At 31.0% G+C, this 21,954-nt stretch overlaps 1 protein-coding gene across 1 annotated transcript; it reads right to left on the bottom strand.

The window, feature by feature from the left end:
• Positions 1 to 617: 617 nt before the first annotated feature.
• Positions 618 to 21,947, bottom strand: LOC143084251 (uncharacterized). Its single transcript, XM_076260660.1, has 9 exons — positions 21,920 to 21,947; positions 21,383 to 21,640; positions 19,708 to 19,965; positions 18,033 to 18,290; positions 13,663 to 13,908; positions 10,818 to 11,447; positions 9,621 to 9,733; positions 7,915 to 9,120; positions 618 to 713 (listed from the first exon to the last, which is right to left on the bottom strand). Exons 2-9 carry the CDS (start codon positions 21,498 to 21,500, stop codon positions 618 to 620), a joined length of 2,925 nt encoding a protein of 974 aa, XP_076116775.1. The 5' UTR covers positions 21,501 to 21,640; positions 21,920 to 21,947.
• Positions 21,948 to 21,954: the final 7 nt, after the last annotated feature.

Raw genomic sequence — 21,954 nt, forward strand, 5'->3', positions numbered from 1 at the left:
TATCATTCAACTTTGTTATGCAATTGATAGGTTAGCAAGATAAAAAAAAACTTTCGAAAATATGGGCAAACGATTTTCAATTAGGATGATTAACCATTAGCTTCTAAAATTGGTAAAACACCGGTACAAAAATGGTTTTACTTTTGTGCTAAAACGTAATATATAGCTTTAACAATTCACTACAATATCCTCCTGCAGGATTTATATTCTTATCATTTAAGCACATTATAATATACACTAATAACCTAATTTAATTGGTTTCAAACTGAACACTGTTTTCCCCTTAAAATCTTCCATTGATATCATTTAGGATATGTTTACCCAAGATAGCTCATGAAATATAAATGCATGCCAGTAACATTTTTGGTACGTGAATGTCCCTGTAAAAACCCGCTGCATAGACAAACTATAGTCTTATTAGTCAAAATTTATTATAAATTACTAAACTACGGATTACTGAATACTAAGCTTGTCTATCATGATAACAATTTTCAAATTAAACAGTACGGTTTGTTTTAATAGTGTGGTTCCTTATAAGATCGATAACCAGATGATAGATTTTTTTAATTTTATAATTTTATAGTAAATGTAAATTTTAGTAAATTTTACAGTAAATGTTATACATTACCGAAACTCGGATATCCTATAGCACCGTACGAGAGGTCAACAATCAAGACCAGTCCTTTTTGGTCTGGTTTCTTGTAATACCTATCCTGAAAAATGTCATACTACAATTAGCGATGTGTTGACCAGAATCGACGTACAAAATAAACATGACTTATCACACATATTCTTTGAATACATTTAGGTTGTCATATTTTCTGTCTCAACTGGTAGCCTGTGTTTCATGGCGAGATGTGATCATCTACTGTTCAATTTAGAAATTATTGCGAGGTTTTTATTATTTCGAAAAATACGACTGATTGAATATTTCCGATTTTCACTTTCATTGAATCAGTTGCAATTCGCACAATTGTTTTATTTTTCATTTTTGACTCGTCAATCTACAGAATATTACAGATACATGATTTTTCTCTAATATACATTGGATGGTAATGATTATGACCACATTTTTTGATATTTTTAACCTGGTTGCCCTTTTTTACCGAGTAGTCAGATAAAACTGTTTTCCAAGTCTCCGAATTCCAAGAAGAAGCCAAGTAATTTAGGACATAAAGGGGCTAGCGGGTCAAACTTATGTCGCACCAAATCCACAACGTGTCTACTTTACTCTCAATTAGAATTAATTAAGTAACTGAAGCCATTTTTTTTTCTAAGTTCTTGCCTCCTCGATTAAGAAATCAGGAACATTAAAAGAGGATAGGTATTTAAAACTAATAAGTCGCAACCCTTTTGTTGATTGCTGACTATAAAGATAGGTCACGTTGGAATCTTGGGAGAAAGTTGCTGTTTATTTCTTTTACAAGTAACCAGCTTGTATATGTATACTTAACATATGACAAAGACCAAATTTTCTTTGTTCTCACAGTCCTATAATCTAGATAATGCACAGCGAATGTGGCCATTAACTACCTGTGATATACTGCACAGTTCGAATATAACTTTACCTTTAGAGGCGGATCCAGTATTTTTCAAAAGTAGAGGCAATTATAAGAATGAAAGAAACACCTACGAATGTAGAGAGGCAAAACATTTTTTTTTTAAATTTTATCCGTACATTACATGAAATAAATTATATTTTCCAATCATTAATTTTACATTTTAGATTATGTTTATCAAAGACTTATGTTTTTTTGTATATCCTTGTCCATCTGTATTAATTAATAAACATCAAAATAAATAGATTGTCAAAAATGTTAATTGATGTTTTTTTTTAATCGATTTTAGACTAATGGTAGCCTTTTCTCTCCGAAGACTTTGCTCAGAGGAAGATAAATCAAACAGGGTTTTGACTTAAAATTTACTTTACATTAATGTTCCCAGCTTATCAGTCACTCTCTTTTTACAATCAGAATGGGATGTTTAATTTGACATTCACATATAAAATAACGGAAACATAATTTTGATTCTACAATGCATTTTACAGGCAGTAAACACAAGAAACCAGCAAAAATTGAAAAAAAGCTTAACAGATCAATTTCAGATAAAACATGTCTAGGATTAAAATTAACATGATTACTTGACTGTGATTAGTTTTATGTAAGATTAACAGGTTCACTGGATGTCATCTCAATATAATCGCGATATGTAAAGCGAACAGAGGAAACACAGAACGAAGAAGATTAGTTACTTGGAATGAGAGTTGTCTCATTGGCACTCATACCACATCTTCCTATATCTAGTTTTGTGACGGCATTACTCTTGCGAATAACATATGTCCGCCTCAATATATCACACCTTTATTTAAAAGACAAAATCTTATTACGTGAACCTTTAATTTGAACTTCCAGATTTTTGAAAGGTTAATAACTACTCTTCGAATTAGTTTTGGCGTCTTTTCACAGCTGTCAAAATAATGTATCATAAAACAGTTTTATCTAGAACATTTTTACATTAGTACAATACTAAGTATAGTCCATCAGCTAGTTTTCAAAAGCGCTCTAGTTAAGGAGTTTGTGTTACACCCCAGGGTACCGCAATTTTTTTTGATAGAATTCAACTTCAGTATCTTATTGATAAAATACAAGGTGTTAGACCAAACAAAAAGTGTCCAAAAAAGGTTTAAAAACGTCCCTTACAATGATCCCCTTATTTAGCTATCCCGACTAAGTAATTTTTAATTAAATTTTTTGATATAAAGCGATTGAAAAAAAATAAAGTATAGGTTAAAACAATTAAAACAGATATAAAACTATCATATTTAATGTAAAACTAAAGACTTTTTGTTTAAAAAAAGTGTGTATTTACATTACAAACAATCCGATTTTTTGGGGTTAAAATTAAGGCATATTTTCTCATTTCATAAAGAAATTCGTAATACAATTATCCGTTTGTGTGAATTAAACTTTAAAATTGACCAGTATGCAATGTTTAAACTATTTGCAGTATGTATATATCGTCTAAAATATGAATTATTCAATAAAACATGTGTACGTGCAAATACACGTGAAATACCGGAAATCATTAAATTACCGTCTTCGATTCAGTTGACAATATATTCACACATACGCACTTTAAGCTTATCAATTTGCAACTGAAATCAAACATTTAGTTGTCGATTATGTTGTTTTTTTGAGACAAATAATTTTATAAAGTAAATGTGTAACAAAATATTTATGAAAAAAATACATATTAAAGTTAATTTTTTGCGTTTTGAAAAGGTGCACTCTATCGAACTCAATAAAGGTGTGCTTGTTTACATTTTGTGTTTTAGCTATGTGGTGATTGAGTTAAGATTGTTCAGTCTTTCAATCGACAAACATTGCTTTGAACGTAGGTCAAACAGTCAGTTGGGGAATTTGTTTAGACTTTTTACTTTACTTGGCACACAATTATGTCGATTTGACATACCATCGGGTTACTATTTATTTGCTTTTCGTAATATTTACATTGTTCCTCATTTGATAGTGCTTTTTATCATTTTTCTTTCCTTTTTAATTGGATATATTGCTTCACTATTGTTTTATAAATTTTGTCCATATTGTCACACTACATGTGCTTTTATAGCAGTCATTGGGAAACGGTTTGGCGATGCAGGGCTGGGCGATCTCCTGTTGGAGTCTGGAGTTATTGGGTCAGGTTCTTTGACTGGTGTATTTGAAGGTAAACATTATAATCGAGCGCTGCGATTGCTCAAAATTGTATCTGAAGCTTTTGAACGATTACGTTGGAAAGCATTTGGTTCTTGGCTTTATTCAAATGATGAGAATGAATTTCTCGATCCTAATTTTCAGCATCTGCTTTGTCAATCTTAGTTCAAATCAGACAAAATTTAACAGAAAACAACTTAAAAACCTTGCTAATTTCACCTTCTGTTGGTAACCTATTTGAGGCATTTAGTGTATATTGCAATCTAAGTGAGGGACTAATGAAAAAGTTCTGAAATTCTTACATAGAAATGGTCGAACTTTTATTGGTATGTATAAGAGCAACAAGGGAAGGTAAGTGGGAACTTCTTTTGGCATGTGTTGAAAAAATGTTACCATGGTTTTTCGCATATGACCGTCAAAACTATTCCCGATACATGTCAGTATAGTTGCTTCACATGCAAAATCTGCAAAATACATATCCTGATGCCCATGTATATCTTTCATCTGGTGGTTTTTGTGTTCAGAGAAGCTCTCATGGATTTTCTAGATCTCAAGTTGACCAAACAATCGAGCAAACGTTAAACAGAGATACCAAAATAAGAGATGGCATTGTTTGTTTCAGTTTGAATAAAGGTTCTGTTAAACGTTGGTTGCTAAATGCACATGACAGAGCTTCAATATCATCAAAATGTCGAGATTTGGCATGAATAGTTAATCCTGAAACATCCACACAAACAGAACTTGACAAAACTCGAATGAAATGAGATGAAACTGACGTTTTGAAATTGGTTCAAACACTGCAAAGGTGGAAAAACCCATTTGAGACATCTGAGCAGCTATCAGGCTTGTCCTCGGGCACTGTTTCTTCCTCTGAATTAATGTGCGACGCCTATAAAAAGGGAATGTTGGCATCAGACAATTTATCAGTGAACGGCTTGTTCAAAAGTCAATCGGCAAATACAAGCTATTCCTGAGGAAAGCGTGTGGATATTTAATTGCATGGCAGTCATTCAATCCATCACAAGGATACCAAGTACTTTTTCTGATTTGGCAAATGTTGTTTTTAAAACCATCCTTTCAGTTTCAAAAAGAGCTCCCCGCATTGATTTTGTCACTGATCAGTATCCCACAATATCCATAAAAAAAATAGAACGGGATCGCAGGTCCTTGGGAGGGCAAATCATAACAATAATTTCGAGACCATCACAGTCGTGTCCTCGGCAATGGAGGAAATTGTTGTCAGTTGGTAGAAACAAAGTTGCTCTTGTTAAATTCTTTGTGTCGGAATGGATTAAACAATCCTATAGATTTACACTTGAAGGAATTGATTTATTTGTATCACTGTTGAAAATGAAATAGTGACAAGTGTAAAATGCATTGAGCTTCTAAGCAAACAGGAAGAAGCCGACAAAAAAATGTTTCTCCATGCAAAACACGCAGCTGACAAAGGTTACGATTCCATTGTAATAAAATCAATCTGATGTGGAAGTATTGGCCTGCTATTTTCAGAATCGCATCAGTTCAAATATTATTCTTCCAAATGCAGATTATTAAATGTGCAATCATTGTGCGCAAAATTTTGGGAGAATGTTTGTAGAGCACTGACAGGATTTCACGCCTTTAGTGGTTGTGATTCAGTTAGTGCTTTGTCTGGTAAGGGAAAAAGCAAAGCATTTGACGTTTTGAAACGTTCTGTGGAGTTTTCAGAAGTTCTATCTCGTCTTGGTGAAAATTTTAAAAGAGGTAGGCGAAGAACTGTCAAAAACACTCGAGAGGTTTTTGTGTGCTATATATGGATACGATTATAATAACATCAATGAAATTCAGATTTTTTTTTTTGCAATGCAAAAAAACATTCATTGTCATCTACTGCCCCAACAAAAGATGCAATGTTAAAGCACATCAAACGATTCAACTTTCAGGCAAAGATTTGGAAATCTGCTCTATAACACAACACTGTTCCATCGCCAAAAAATCATGATTGGATTGTTAAGAACGATTTGATCAGCATCAATTGGCTAGACCAACCGCCATGATTCCATGCTTTTCCCTTTCTTACCTTTGAATTTTGTTCAACTTTCTTTAGTTACTTGATGTTCTTTGTTTCAATGTAAAAAATATACCTTTTTTATCAAGAAAACTAGTATGTATGCTTTGGTTCATTCATCATCATGAATTTTGGATATTACCCTCCCCCTTTTTTTCTTGGTCCTATACGATTTAAAAATTAAATAAAAATTAGCCTCCGTATTAATAAGATATGATTTGTTCAATTTAATAAGTGTAATTGTACCGAATACTTGGTTATTTTTTCTTTTTTCTGTATATATGTGTGAAACAAAATTTTTGATATACTCTTAAATAAGACCCCTTTTAACCCCTTTTGGACACTTTTTCAAAAGTCTAACACCTCTTAAAATACTCTTCAGACATTACTCTTTAGACTTATACCAAAAAATTGCGGTACCCTGGGATGTAACACAGAACTGAAATTTTGCCTTACCAGCTGATGGACTAGTAACTTAGTACGTTAATTATGTGCAGAACAGTCGCAATAAGTCCTAGAGTAGAACTTTCGAAATACGTTCTAGGGTAGAACTGTCCAAATCTGTATCAGGGTAGAACTGTATGATACTGTTTTATAGTATAACTGTCGGATCATTATCTAAGAACATGGCATTTAGTTCGATTTTTCCATAATAAGTCATACTTTTGATAACAAAGTTACATAATAGAAGAAATTACAGTTTCAGTTTTGATATTTCTTCTTGTTTGATATTTATGTAAATAAAAAATGTGCTTTGTTGCATACGAAAATGGTTAAGGAGTGGGGAAATGAGAAAACATGCTAATTGTAATAATCAGTATCACCAATATAAATTTATCTCATTGCTGCGCTCACTTGACAAAAGGCTTCATATTTTGAAATATCAACATGCGGACAACCTGATACTGTGGATTCATCATTATTACTTAGATACTACTTTTCATGGATTTCGTGGGTACAGTTAAACCACGAAATTAAATGTTTAACGAATGATGAATTTTCTATAGGTTTGTATGCAGACTACCTTAAACCAACGAAATCAAATATCCACGAACATGCAAGTTTTTCTTAATTCACGAAAATTGGTTCCCACGAAAAAAAATGAATCAACAATGATCGGTACGTGACAACTTCACAAATAATACACGATGGTATTGATGTATACATTCTTTGTAATTTCGTTATTCATAACCTAAACTATGTGTTGTCTTTTACTGTTTAGTCTCTTTTTTTATATACATCCCGTCATTGTGTTATTATGCTATGGTAGTTTTCTGTATTCTAGCTTTTATTTTCATTTTGACATACATGACATGCATATTTCTTTGTTTGTATTATAATTAAGATTATAACACAAAGTTGACTGATGTAGTCCTATTTTTCAAATTTCTTCTCCAATAAGTTTCCATGCGTTGTTGGCAATATAATGCATTTTTCTGCGACACTCATTAAGCTATCTATAAAACTAGGTATACTCAACTATTTTCTTCATAAGGAGTTTCCTCTAACAAGTTAGGTATATGACAGTTTTTTTTCATGCGTATAACTTGTTTGAGCTGTTGGTTTTGACATTTTATACGGAACTTTCCGTTTTGAATGTTCCCTATAGTTCGGTATTTTTTTTTTATTTTACTTGAAAATAAAGGCAGTTATTTGTATATTGTATAAGATTGAAACTGTAATGATTTCGATGTGTTTGTTCTAAATTCTTTATGAAAAAAATACGACATACTTAATGAATTATCTATAGGAAATATACAGTCCTATTATTGATTTGTTCTCATTCTGTATTAACCGAAAGGATTGACTGAGGAGTAGACAAGTAAAAGCCTTCAATTTTTAACATCCTAGGGTTTAACTATTGTATTTGTATGTATAGTTTTAGAAATTGATTGATCAAAATAAGTCAAAAGTATCTTCTTATCTTTAAAATTATACCCTTAATCGATTAATTAGTATACAATGAAAACAGCTGGTAAAAATAGAATGTCTTTTATCGCAGTAGGAGCTGCCAAACAAATTAACATATTATGCATGTCCATTTTTTGTGTATTGCAACCTGAGCCATTTTAATATGTATAAGGGGATTCATCTGGTATTGATGAGACACAATATAGATTATTAAAATCAAATCTCTAAAAAATTTAAGATACTCACATGATGTTTAAACCAGCTGTTTCTTATGTCATCCATGCTGTGTGGGATACAATGTTCATTACAAAAATATACCTCTCTGTCATTGACATCTTTTAGGGGGATTCTATCTTCACTTTTAGAGAAATCTCCGGTTCTACATTTTACTTTAATACTGTATGATATAGTGTGCCTTAATTTTCCTTGTATGGTTTCAATGATATCACACAATTCATTCAAAATGGTCTGATATACATTATCCTCCAAAACATCCCACCTCCATATTTGCACGGATACAGCATTACGTGAAAAGCAGATGATAAATTTACTGAGTTCGTCTAAATAGAACACTGCTTTCCCTCGGTATAAAGCTTTTACTTTACAAACTTCATATTTTCTAATATAATAGAACAAAATGTGATTGAAATAGGCAAAAGGAAGAAATTCGAATTCAAAAACCAACCAAGGTGTAATTGAAACATCAGAACTCTTTGGAATAAATGTATCCAAAATAGATTTGTATGATGATGAATTTTCAATCATGCACGGCAAATAGTAAGAATCTGACTTTTGGCATTTGTCGGTGCTGGTATCTTTAAATTGAGGTTTTATTACAATGTCAAACTTTTCCATGACATTAAGCAAATGCGTTTTGTGGTCTGCAAATTTCAATTCGGGTTCTTTTTGAAATAACTGATCGATTAATGTTTCTGGTAATTCCCCTGAAATCTTCAGTTGATTCCAAGTAGTTGGAGAAATCAAGTTATAATTCCTCTTCTCGATGTTGCAATCACATACAAGACATCTGAAACACTTTACTAGCCACTCTGGACGTAGAATGATATATTCTCTGATGTCGTCGAAAAATATTATGTTTCCAATTTTGTGTTGGTAATTAAGGAAAGCAAGGAGTTCTCCCTCTTCTACCAGATTTTTATGGGATATTTTCAGCAGATTATCCCAAGAATAAACATGTATGGGTGAATCTTCTTTTAAAACTTCAAGTACAGTTTCTAGTTGAATCCATTTTGTCGGAAGTTTTTCAGCAAAGTAATTCATCTCAAATGCAATGTTGGAAATGTGTTTTCTTAATCTATTGATTTCGTCCATATCTTCTTTTTTAAAGTGTGTATTAGAAAGAAAGTAGATGCCTCTTCTGTGATTGAATTTTGTTTGTTTGCCAACAGTGTCAAGAAATTTGTCTTCATATTTTGTTTGCCTATCTTTAACCTGTTAATATAGTGTTAAACATTGTCATTTGCTGACACAATGACCAATTGATAAGATACCTCAAATAAGCAGTCTTAAGATACTGTAATAGTCATTTGAAAAATGAAAACCAGGAATAATTCATATCAACCTTTTTTGATCCATTTTTGCTATGAAGTTGTCAGTTATGGTGTTCCTTGCAGATATTTGAAACAGAAATATCAATGCGTTATGTCTCAAATGAATGTAGTTTGTATTTGTTGAATTTACATGTATTTATTAAAACAACTGTATTAAAAAGGATAATCATCTAGTAAAATGAAACAATATTTTCCTAATTAAAGTTTTAAACAAAATTATTACACCTTCACATTCACTACCGGATTAACATACCAACTTTTTAAATCCTGCGATATTCGTTGTCATCGAGACAACGTATCATTGTCACTTCTTGAAGGGAAACTACTCAGTAATATCAGTTAAACACATAGTTGTGTCAAAAAATATATATATTATGTTACCTTTTCAAACTTGTCAGTACCAGTACAAACCATTAAAACAGGTGGACTCAGTTTGTCTGCTGAATGATCTTTACAAAAACAATGAACACTGTCAAACCAAAAGTCAACGTAATCTGAAAGGAAATACAAAAAAATGTATGTTTTCTCTTTTTAAAGTGAGGTTGTGGAGTGACACTTGGGCAATACACTATATCGACAATTAGAAATGATTTTCAAAGCGTTAGCAAACACCTTTCAAACGCCGTATATATACATGTTATCAAAAATTTAAATCTGTGTTAAAGGTTAATACTCTTCGTTTTATTTAGGTAACTTGTGACCATGATGGACTGATTTCGTTTAAATCCATTCGAATATTTGTCATTCAAATTAACAATGCCACTTGTTAATTCAAAATTGGGGGACACAGATAATCAAAATATCCTTACTTAATATAATTATATCGAAAATTGGTTAGATTTACATAACTGACCAGTTAAGATGTTGATAGGTTCTTACATTCTGTATCTATAACAATGTATCATACAAGTATTTAGTTAGGTAGGATAGTCGTAATAATTAACAATAATGTTTCCATACACTTCCATAAACTTCATATAAACAGTTATGTAATAAATTACAAATTTAATTGTATACAACTTTTTGACATTTTCAACAAGAAACAAGACACACAGTAAGATATTTTTGTATGCGTTACTGGTACACTGTATATTCATGTACCATTGTATTTAATCTTTTGACATAGCCTGCAATACGTCATACCAGTTTTTAGCAGTTTTGAAAAAAAATATACAAGCTAGTTGTTTGAAAAGAAATTCATGTTTTGCATTGCTTTCATGAATATGAAACGAAAAAAGCAATGCCTATGTATCTTATTTAATTTTATTTGTTAAAAATAACAGAAAATAGTTAAGAAGGCTACATACAATGCTTATTAACTTCTTAGTCATGTTATAAGTATGCCTATTACTTATGACTTGCATGCTGCAACTGTAAGTGCTATTCATCGTCTGTAAAGTAAGAATTGCTGTTTTTTTTCTGCCAAATAGCAGCTGGAACCATATAGAAAATTCAATCTCCATACGATACACAAACTGGAACATCACACCATGAATCATTAAGTTGATCTGTCCATTTAATGTTTAGTATGTGATTTTTTTATATGAATATTTTCTTTTAAACTTACGACAAGCTTACCTCCAATGCAAGTACAATCATCTTCATCATGTGTGATTGGTTTAATATCGTCTTCAATATCTACAACTAGAAGATATATTGCATATGGTGTAAAGAATGTCTGGTGTGTGGCATAGTAGTCTTTTTGGCCAGCAAAATCCCAAATACCACATTCTACTAAATCTCCGGATTCCTTTTTTTCTTTATCCATCTTGGAACTCGATATAATTTCATCCATTTTTTTAATCACCAAGTCCGTTATTTGGTCAGCAGAAATGACATGATCATCAGTTAATTCTGCATTTTTTAAATCAATATGTGTTTGTGACATCATTTTGTCATCTTTGCTTAATTCATTTGCATCTTCGTTGTTGGTTGTAACAGCTGGGGTATTACCTGCAAATGTTGTATCATCATATATTGTAGGTACAACATTTAGCGTTTCTGTTTCCCTGTTCTTTTGTCTTGATAGAAGCGGTTCCTGGTCAGTCAGTTTATTTTCTGTTTCCTGAAAAATGTCCTTTGTAGATGCAATTGGTATCTGTTTATTTTGGGTCGTTTCCGTATCTTCTACAAGATGAGTAACTGTTTTTGCTTGTTTCATATCAACAGCCAGCCCTATCCGTCTCATCATTTCCTTCTGTGTGTCAACTACAATGTATTGATATGAAGACTTAAACAGTATGATAAGTAAATGCCTAACAGCATTTTGTGTTAAAAAGCTTGACGATATATATTTATATAGAATGTTGATAATTCTAAAATAAGCATACACTTCTTTAATACCCTTATAGTTAAACATTTATATATAGTATTGCTAAACTCTAATCAAAATAACAACAATAAATCCTGAAGTATGTCAAAAAATATTGTAAGCTACACTTATGCGGTAAACACATGTTTTTTGTTTAATCTGATTTAAAAAAGTTAATACAACAACGACACCAACACATTCGCATACGACATTAATATATGAAACAACGTAAGAACCTCGAATCTATACTTCAACACCACCATGTATTATTTGTTAAGTTGATGCATAATATCTATCAACAAGGTCTTTCGAAAAAGGACGAAAGTTCTTTGCCAAAACCCTGGTCCATCAACTTACTGTTCAGACACCGGTGACTTTTAACAGGTCTGAGTAGCAAATGTGAGCTCTTTAACACAGAATACGTTTGGAAATATATCCCATATGCATGTACAATAGGTATATTACTATTAAGGTGGGTGATATTCATAATTTCAAAACTGATAATGGAACAAACATCCTCAATTTATCAGAAAATAAAATTAAATGAATAAAATCTTATTGATTCTTTACTTTTGAAGTGTCTGACTGGAAAATAAGAAGAGTCGGAGAAGGAAAGACGCACATTTCGTTACCATAACTATGCAGACAATAATTTATTTTTAAAAATCTACCCCCAAGTACAACACATATGTTGTCAATAAGAAACTCCAGCATACTTATCACTTGTTCTCAGTGTGTCATGCAATACCTTTACACTATGAACACAACATGCAGTGTGGTATCACAAAGTAAGAAATTTATAGCGTATGAGACAACACATATTTTTTATATTAAATAGCATTCGGGAGTATTTCTTTTCGACGATTTTTCAATGTCACAAGGGGGATGATGGTATTCAGGGTTGTAAACTCACTAGTTTTGAAAGAATTCAATTCAGAGAAAGTCTGAGTTGTAAAATTATACAGAATTTCCTTTGATTTTTAAAAATCCATCTATGTTTAATACCACTACGGGAGTAAACAGTTTCACACTATTTCTGAATAGTTAATATTAATTATTACGGACATATTTCTTTGTCAGTCTAATGGACAATTCTTATGATGACCATTCATGTGATCCATCAATGAACAGTTGTGTGTACGGACTTTTGGGGAGCTTCGGTACTAAATACAAAACTTCAGGATTGCTGTTCAAGGTAATGTTCATTGGAGCTATGAAAAACTTACGATTTGCCAAAATCTCCTCCTTGTTGAATAGAATATTTCGTATATGAGATTACCTTAGTGCTTATTGATTTCTCATTACGATACATGATACTCATTTTAGTACAATTTCCATAAACAGTTCAACTTATTTGATTATTTGACCGCAACTACAACAACATCAGAGTTGTTTGAAGAGATGGCAGATATTTCACAGTTTGTTCGTCTCTGAAAACTAATTTTGGTCGATCGTTCACGCAGTTTTTTAATTTATGATTTCGACATTTCAAAGCTTTTTTGCCTCTGAAAACTCCGAATTGTAAGAAGATTTACTGTCATGCAACAAGTTGATTATTTCATCATAATTTATATTTTAGACTGTTATGCATCTTTACACCTATATGTTGACTTTTGTTTTAAGTTTGGTCATATATTTGGTATACAAAAAGTACACATATGTTGAAAGTTTATAACTGTTGGTCTTAGTCATTAGTCTTAGTATTATGTATTAAAAGGGAAAAGATTTGTTGAGAACATCATATAGGCTAAGGTAGAATACAATTTGTACAAGTTATTACCTTATTAGCTTACAATCGCAATTAATCAAGACTAAAAGTGTTGTTATTGTTGACATTTTTACCTTTTATGTTCGTTTATTTTGGGTACAAGTCGCTGTCAATATAAGTGAATGTTAAGCGGCTCTCATACAAATGATAGGTTAGTATAGCTAGAAAACCAGGTTTAGTCAACCATTTAGTAAATAAGAAAATGCCCGTACCAAGTCAGGAATATTACAGTTGCTGTCAATTCGTTTGATATGTTTGAGCTTTTGATTTTTCCATTTGATTACATGAACTTTCCGTTTAGAATTTTTCTTAGAGTTCGTTATTTTTGCTAATTTACTTCTTACCTTCACCAACAAACCAAGCTCCATCATTTCTTCTTATATGACATTTTCTATTAATTTCAATTCCATCCGTGCTTTTTCCATCATATTTGCCGTCTTCTAGATAAAGTAGTCTACGCACAAGACTTGTCTTTCCAACACGATCTTTGCCAATGACCTGAACTCTTACATATTGTCTGATCTCTTTTCCGGATTCTATTGCCTCCATATAAGTGTTTCTTTCGTCCTTGCTAATCTCCATTTGAAGTTCTATAAGCAAAAAGATAACCAATAGACAAACATGCATGCCAACTGAGGATTCAGGTATAGTTAAGTTGTTTTTGTCAGCGCAAATAAACAAACAATGGCAAATCACAGACTTCATTTAACAACTAAATGTGTATACGTTGATAGTAATTGACATAATTAAACATAAGCATAAAAAATTAAAACCTAATTTACTAATGACCCTATTTGGTTTAATATACATATACTCTGAATGTAATTTATTTGTCAATTACTTATGCTTTTATATTCTTCAATGGCAGAAACTTTGTCAATATAAAAAAAATCAACAAAAACATTTTTTTTTTATTTTTTAGAGTTCTTATCTCCACTCCAAGTCTGATTGAGGTTTATAGGTTATTTTGAATTGATCAGCAATAATACTATAGTTTGATACACTAAAATTATCTATATATGCATGGTGTCATTTATGGATAATACCACATGTGGTCAATACATTGATTGAAACAGCTATACTTCCATTTGATAGATCTTGTATAAATGTGCTTGTCAAAATGCTGCTATTTGTTGATTTTTTGACAGTTTCAAATGGTTGTCTCGATCATAGGTAAACCGTTGAAAATGTGAAATGGTAAAAGTCATCAATTAGTTGCAGCAGATAAACTCTATGAAGTTATCTGGCAACTCAGGTGAACATAGATAATTTGTCAAGTTTGACATACTATACAATTTGACCAGGTAGTTTCTTCCGATCAATAATGGTTTTCATGGTATTAGATAATGGCTTTTTCTTTAAAGTTTACCTTAAGATACGTCCGTTAATTGACATGAAGAGATACACCAAAGAGCAGCTACACCAAGAAAACATGATATGTCCTTATTATATATTTTGGAAAGGTTGCTAGCGTTTAAAAGGGATACTTTTGCATCCGAATCATTTATCTGCTAATATATGATTTTGTTATATACTTTTATTTTATGACCACTGTATTTAATTGAATATTAGCATGATGAACGCTTAAATTCACATAAACAAGCACTCATTGATAGGTAATTGTCTACTAAGCCATCATTTGATCAGCTTATAAAAAAAGAAGATGTAGTATGATTGCTAATGAGACAACTCTCCACAAGAGACCATATGACATAGAAATTAGCAACTATAGATCACCGTACGGCCGTCAACAATAATCAAAGCCCATACCACATTGTCATCTATAAAAGACCCCGAAATGACAAATGTGAAACAATTCAAACGAGAAAACTAACGGCCTATTTCATGTACAAAAAAATAATGAAAAACAAATTTTTAAACACATAAAAAACGACAATCACCGAATTACATGTTCCTGACTGGGGACAGGCACATACATACAGAATGTTGCGGGGTTTAACGTGTCAACCTGGGACAGTTGTGTAACAGTACAACATAAGAACGTACTATACAAATCAATTGAAAAAGGCTAATGTGATGTTTGTCTTCAGTGCATTTTATGTATTATCTCAAAATCGTTCCTTCTGATCATATCTAAATTTATATTGAATAATGTTTTTTAGCTGAATGTAACTAGGGCATACAAATCCTTTGTGCTACAAAAACTGCAAGTTTTTCAGTATTGCCAAGAATAAAAATATTTAAACAGTGTTCTGGACTCTTATAGTAAAAAAAACTATGTTATTGATATATCATGGATATGAAAAAATTTTATTTAATCTAGATACTTTAATATGGAAAAGTCACAGAGGATGCTTCTATTTCATGTTTGGCAACATATGCATGTTAAAACTGATAATATGATTAAGACTTGCCATTTAATGAAAATGTTTTGGAGGGAAAAAAACAAACCAAAGGTAAAACCCAAAATTGTAATTTAAAATTATCACACATCTTCTTTTTTAGATTTTTAATTTTGTTTCCCTTTATAAATTATGTTCTCCGAACACTACCTTAAAAACGAAAGACTAAACTAATTGAATGGTTTAACTTGATTGCTCAAATATATTTCAATTAAATGCTTCGCATCAATCTATCTTAATTTTCATCAATCAAATAGTGTTCTAAAATTGCTAACAGATATTTATTAAATGTATATTTTTAATAGTTGTCATTTTGTCTCTTGTTATGAGTTGTTTCTTGCAATTATCAAATATCTTCTTTTTTAGAGGTCACATTTTGATATTTTATGTGCATCTATCAATAATGATTCTGCAAAGTATTAAACCTACAGATGCAATTTCCAGTCAAAAAAAAAAGAATATAAAATATTGAAAACAACACCTTATTAATTTCTTGCGTCCGAAGCGCTTTTCTGGATTTACCTTCATCAGGAACGCTCAAAGCCAAAATTTGAAATCCGAAAATCTGTAAGTTTCGAAACGGTTGAAGAGCTATATGGAAAAAAATACTAAAATAATAGCCAAATTAATCTAAAGCCATCTTTGCCTGAGGGAATTGAAACCTTAGTTTATTAATAATCCCTTAGTTTATAAATGGACAATTTTAGTAAAGTTTGTTATATCATGTCAATACCGAAATACTGACTACTGAGCTGATGAAATCCCTGAATTGATAGTCCACCACCAGAGGAATCGACCCAGTGATGTAAAATATTGAAAACAAGACTCTAATAATTTCTTCCGTCCAAAGTGCTTTTCTTGATTTACCTTCACCAGGAACGCTCAAATCCAAACATTTGAAATCCGAAGATGAATAAGTACCGAAACAGTTGAAGAGCTACATTTGTATATGTCAAAAATACCTAAAATAAAAAGCCAAATTAATCTAAAGCCAACTTTGCCTTAGAGAATTGAAACCTTAGTTTCTTAATAATTTCTTAATTTATAAACGGACAATTTTAGTAAAGTTTGTTATATCATGTCAGTACCAAAATACTGACTACTGAGCTGATGATACCCTGGGGGACTGGTAGTCCACCAGCAGAGGTATCGACCCAGTGATGTAAAATATTGACAACAACATGTTTTTAATTTCTTGCGTCCGAAGCGCTTTTCTGGATTTACTTTCATCAGGAACGCACAAAGCCAAACATTTGAAGAGCTATATAAAGTATAGCAGAAAGAACACTCATAAGTTGGAGGGAAAGAAAAACACAAAAGATAAAAAATAGTAGAGACGACAAAAAGTCAATCATGTTCTCAAAACACTACGTTGATAACTAAAGACTGAAATAATTGAATGGTTTAACTTGATTGCTCAAATATGTTTGAATTCAAAACTTCGCATCAATCTATCTTAAATTTCATTAATCAAATAGTGTTCTAAAATTGCTAACAGATATTTATAAAATGTATAACATTAATAATATATAATTGCGGGTCATGATCTCAGCAGAAAAATCAGCTATAGGTTATTTTCAATTTTGAATTAGATATTTATATGTGTCATCCCGAGATGACACTAACGCTCAGTGTTAAATTATCGAATATAAATGCCCAACCAATGGTTAAATGAAAAAATGTCTACTGCTACCATTCATCATTTCTTAATGGTCTTACTTTCTTTTCTCACGGTAAATATGATTAGTCTTAGATAATTTATTTTCATTATGTCGTGCATTCTATGTATTATTTCGAAATAGATGATTTTAATCATATCTGATGCAATGAACTCCAATTCTATATTGAATAATGTCAATGTGCTCTTTGATGAGTACTGTTGCCCTGGTGATAAAAGTCTTTTACCCACACGAATCGTACGATTTTCAGTATTGTCATGATAAAAATTTTAATAACGTCTTGACATTTATAAAAAAAAATGTCATTGATATATCATGTGATTCACAAAAGTAATATAAAATTGATGTGTTACCAACAATTGAAGTTTTACATTATCAATTGAGTAGTAAAATATCTGCTTTGCTTTGCTTTACCTTGTTTTAACTCTTTATCTAAATTAGAAGATCGAGATCTGCAATTTTTGCAGTTTTGCACTAGATTCAAGAATTCTTTAACAGAAATGTTATTTTGTTAAGCAAAATGTAAATTTAAATCTATCAATGTTGGTGTGTGTCAAAAACACAATGATCAATAACTTCAGTATATTAAGACCATGTCATTTCAGTTGCCGGCGCAACTATTGCGGAATTGAGTTAAAGCTCAAATGTTAATTTTATAAATAGTTTATATACCTGTAATTTTGAGTTGTATTTTCTTGGAAAATGTTCCAACTTGCACATGATAGTCTCCACTGTCACTTTCTGTGGTGTTCTTTATTGTAAGTGTGTGTTCTGTATCGACTGTTGACATTATACACCTTTCAATCTGAGTTATTTCTTTACCATTTTTCAACCATTTAAGTGTTGGAATGTTCGGCCGAAGTTTGCATGTTAAAATTGCATCTTCACCTTCTATGCATTGAATATCAATGGGTTCTTCCAAAAAAGGATCTATAACAAAATTGTTTAAAAACTATAACATACATGGAAAGAACGAGGGTAAAAAGCATAACAAATTTACAGCTGTTTAGTTTAAATGGTTCTATAGTTTTCATAGCGGGCCCTTTTATAGCTGATTATGAGATATGGGCTTTTGTGATTGTTCAAGGCCGTTTGATTACCTATAGCTGTTTATTTCTTTGTCATTTTGTCTCTTGATAAAAGTTGTTTCTTGCAATTATCAAATATTTTCTTTTTTAGAAGATATTTTATGTGCATTTATCAATAATGTTTCTGTAAAGTATCAAACATACAGATGCGATTTCTTCAGGCAAAAAAAAAAAAGAATATAACGTATTACAGAAAGAACATGCATAAGTTGAAAGGAAAAACACAAATGAAAAAAATAGTAGGGACGACAAAAAGTCAATCATGTTCTCAAAACACTACATTGATAACTAAAGACTGAACTAATTGAATGGTTTAACTTGATTGCTCAAATATGTTTGAATTCAATACTTCGCATCAATCTATCTTAAATTTCATTAATCAAATAGTGTTCTAAAATTGCTAACAGATATTTATAAAATGTATAACATTAATAATACATAATTGCGGGTCATGATCTCAGCAGAAAAATCAGCTATAGGTTATTTTCACTTTTGAATTAGATATTTATATGTGTCATCCCGAGATGACACTAACGCTCAGTGTTAAATTATCGAATATAAATGCCCAACCAATGGTTAAATGAAAAAATGTCTACTGCTACCATGCATCATTTCTTAATGGTCTTACTTTCTTTTCTCACGGTTAATATGATTAGTCTTAGATAATTTATTTTCATTATGTCGTGCATTCTATGTATTATTTCGAAATAGATGATTTTAATCAAATCTGATGCAATGAACTCCAATTCTATATTGAATAATGTCAATGTGCTCTTTGATGAGTACTGTTGCCCTGGTGATAAAAGTCTTTTACCCACACGAATCGTACGATTTTAAGTATTGTCATGATAAAATTTTTAATAACGTCTTGACATTTATAAAAAAAATGTTATTGATATATCATGTGATTCACAAAAGTTATATAAAATTGATGTGTTATCAACAATTGAAGTTTTACATTATCAATTGAGTAGTAAAATATCTGCTTAGCTTTGCTTAACCTTGTTTTAACTCTTTATCTAAATTAGAAGATCGAGATCTGCAATTTTTGCAGTTTTGCACTAGATTCAAGAATTCTTTAACAGAAATGTTATTTTGTTAAGCAAAATCTAAATTTAAATCTATCAATGTTGGTGTGTGTCAAAAACACAATGATCAATAACTTCAGTATATTAAGACCATGTCATTTCAGTTACCGGCGCAACTATTGCGGAATTGAGTTAAAGCTCAAATGTTAATTTTATAAATAGTTTATATACCTGTAATATTGAGTTGTATTTTCTTGGAAAATGTTCCAACTTGCACATGATAGTCTCCACTGTCACTTTCTGTGGTGTTCTTTATTGTAAGTGTGTGTTCTGTATCGACCGTTGACATTATACACCTATCAATCTGAGTTATTTCTTTGCCATTTTTCAACCATTTAAGTGTTGGAATGTTCGGCCGAAGTTTGCATGTTAGAATTGCATCTTCACCTTCTATGCATTGAATATCAATGGGTTCTTCCAGAAAAGGATCTATAACAAAATTCTTTAAAAACTATAACATACATGGAAAGAACGAGAGTAAAATGCATAACAAATTTACAGCTGTTTAGTTTAAATGGTTCTATAGTTTTCATAGCGGGCCCTTTTATAGCTGATTATGAGATATGGGCTTTGGTGATTTTTCAAGGCCGTTTGATTACCTATAGCTGTTTATTTCTTTGTCATTTTGTCTCTTGTTAAGAGTTGTTTCTTGCAATTATCAAATATTTTCTTTTTTAGAGGATATTTTATGTGCATTTATCAATAATGTTTCTGTAAAGTATCAAACATACAGATGTGCTTTCTTCAGGCAAAAAAAAAAAAGAATATAAAGTATTACAGAAAGAACATGCATAAGTTGAAAAGAAAAACACATATGAACAAAATAGTAGGGACGACAAAAAGTCAATCATGATCTCAAAACACTACATTGATAACTGAAGACTGAACTAATTGAATGGTTTGACTTGATTGCTGAAATATGTTTGAATTAAATGCTTCGCATCAATCTATCGTAATTTTCGTCAATCAAATAGTGTTCTAAAATTGCTAACAGATATTTATAAAATGTATATTTTTGAATAATATATAGTTGCAGGTCATGATCTCAGCAGAAAAAAACCAACTATAGGTTATTTTCACTTTTGAATTAGATATTTATATTAATCATCCTGAGATGACGCTAACGCTCAGGGTAAAATTATCGAATATAAATGCCCAACCCATGATGAAATGAAAACAAATCTACTGCTACCATGCATTATTTCTTTACGGTCTTACTTTCTTTGTTCATGGTTAAGATGATCAGTCTAATTTGTTTTCATTCTGTCGTGCATTTTATGTATTATGTCGAAATAGTTAGTTTTAATCATATCTGATGCAATGAATTTCAATTCGTTATTGTATGATGTCAATGTGTTATTAGATGAGTACTGTTGCCCTGGTGATAATAGTCTTTTATCCACACGAACCGTACGATTTTCAGTATTGACATGATACATATTATATTAACATCTGGACTTTTATAAAAAAAAATGTTATTGATATATCATGAAAATGACAAAAGTAATATAAAAATATAAACGTGATATGTTACCAACAATTGAAGTTTTACATAATTGATTGAGTAGTAAAATATCTGCTTTGCTTTGCTTAGCCTTGTTTTAACTCTTTATTAGAAGATCTTGATCTGCAATTTTTGTAGATTTGCACTATATTTAAGTGTCTTAAACAGACATGTTATTTTAATAGGTAAAATGTAAATTTAAAACTATCAATGTTGGTGTGTTTCAAAAACACAATGATCAATAACTTCAGTATATTAAGACAATGTCATTTCAGTTGCCAGCGCAACTATTGCGGAATTGAGTTAACGCTCAAATCTTAGTTTTATAAGTGGTTTATATACCTGTAATATTGAGTTGTATTTTTTTGGAAAATGTTCCAACTTGCACATAATAGTCTCCACTGTCACTTTCTATGGTGTTCTTTATTGTAAGTGTATGTTGTGTATCGACCGTTGACATTATACACCTTTCAATCTGAGTTATTTCTTTGCCATTTTTTAACCATTTTACTGCTGTAATGTTTGGCTTTAGTTTACATGTTAAAATTGCATCTTCACCCTCAATGCATTGAATATCATTTGGTTCTTCCAGATAAGGATCTGTAATAGAAATTAATAAAAATCATATGATGACTATATTTTTATTCTATGACTTAACTCTATTTTGAACTGAATTAAAGGTTTCTAAAGAGAAAATAAACCAAATACCATAACTTTAACATCTTATGAGTATATTATAAGTTAATAACTACTGATGTCCAGCAAGTGGAATGAAATAATGTCAAAAGAATATTTGCAAAAAAGGAAGGCGTATAATTCTAATTACCAATGAATTATAAAAGACCCATTTTATAATTATTTACAAATTAAATTACTTACTTATCAAAGGTACACCTTCATTTGAACCTGCAATG

This window comes from Mytilus galloprovincialis, chromosome 7, assembly GCF_965363235.1.
Source record: "Mytilus galloprovincialis chromosome 7, xbMytGall1.hap1.1, whole genome shotgun sequence".
Classification (NCBI taxonomy): domain Eukaryota; kingdom Metazoa; phylum Mollusca; class Bivalvia; order Mytilida; family Mytilidae; genus Mytilus; species Mytilus galloprovincialis.

What these genes read in the sequence shown, in the direction of transcription:
- LOC143084251 (XM_076260660.1), bottom strand. Translation starts at nt 21,500, where the DNA reads ATGTCAACGGTCGATACACAACATACACTTACAATAAAGAACACCATA. An exon ending in AATACAACTCAATATTACAG is followed by an intron (nt 18,291 to 19,707) that starts GTATATAAACTA and finishes ATTTTGTTATAG; the next exon opens with ATCCTTTTTTGGAAGAACCC. An exon ending in AGCTTGGTTTGTTGGTGAAG is followed by an intron (nt 11,448 to 13,662) that starts GTAAGAAGTAAA and finishes AATACATTGTAG; the next exon opens with TTGACACACAGAAGGAAATG.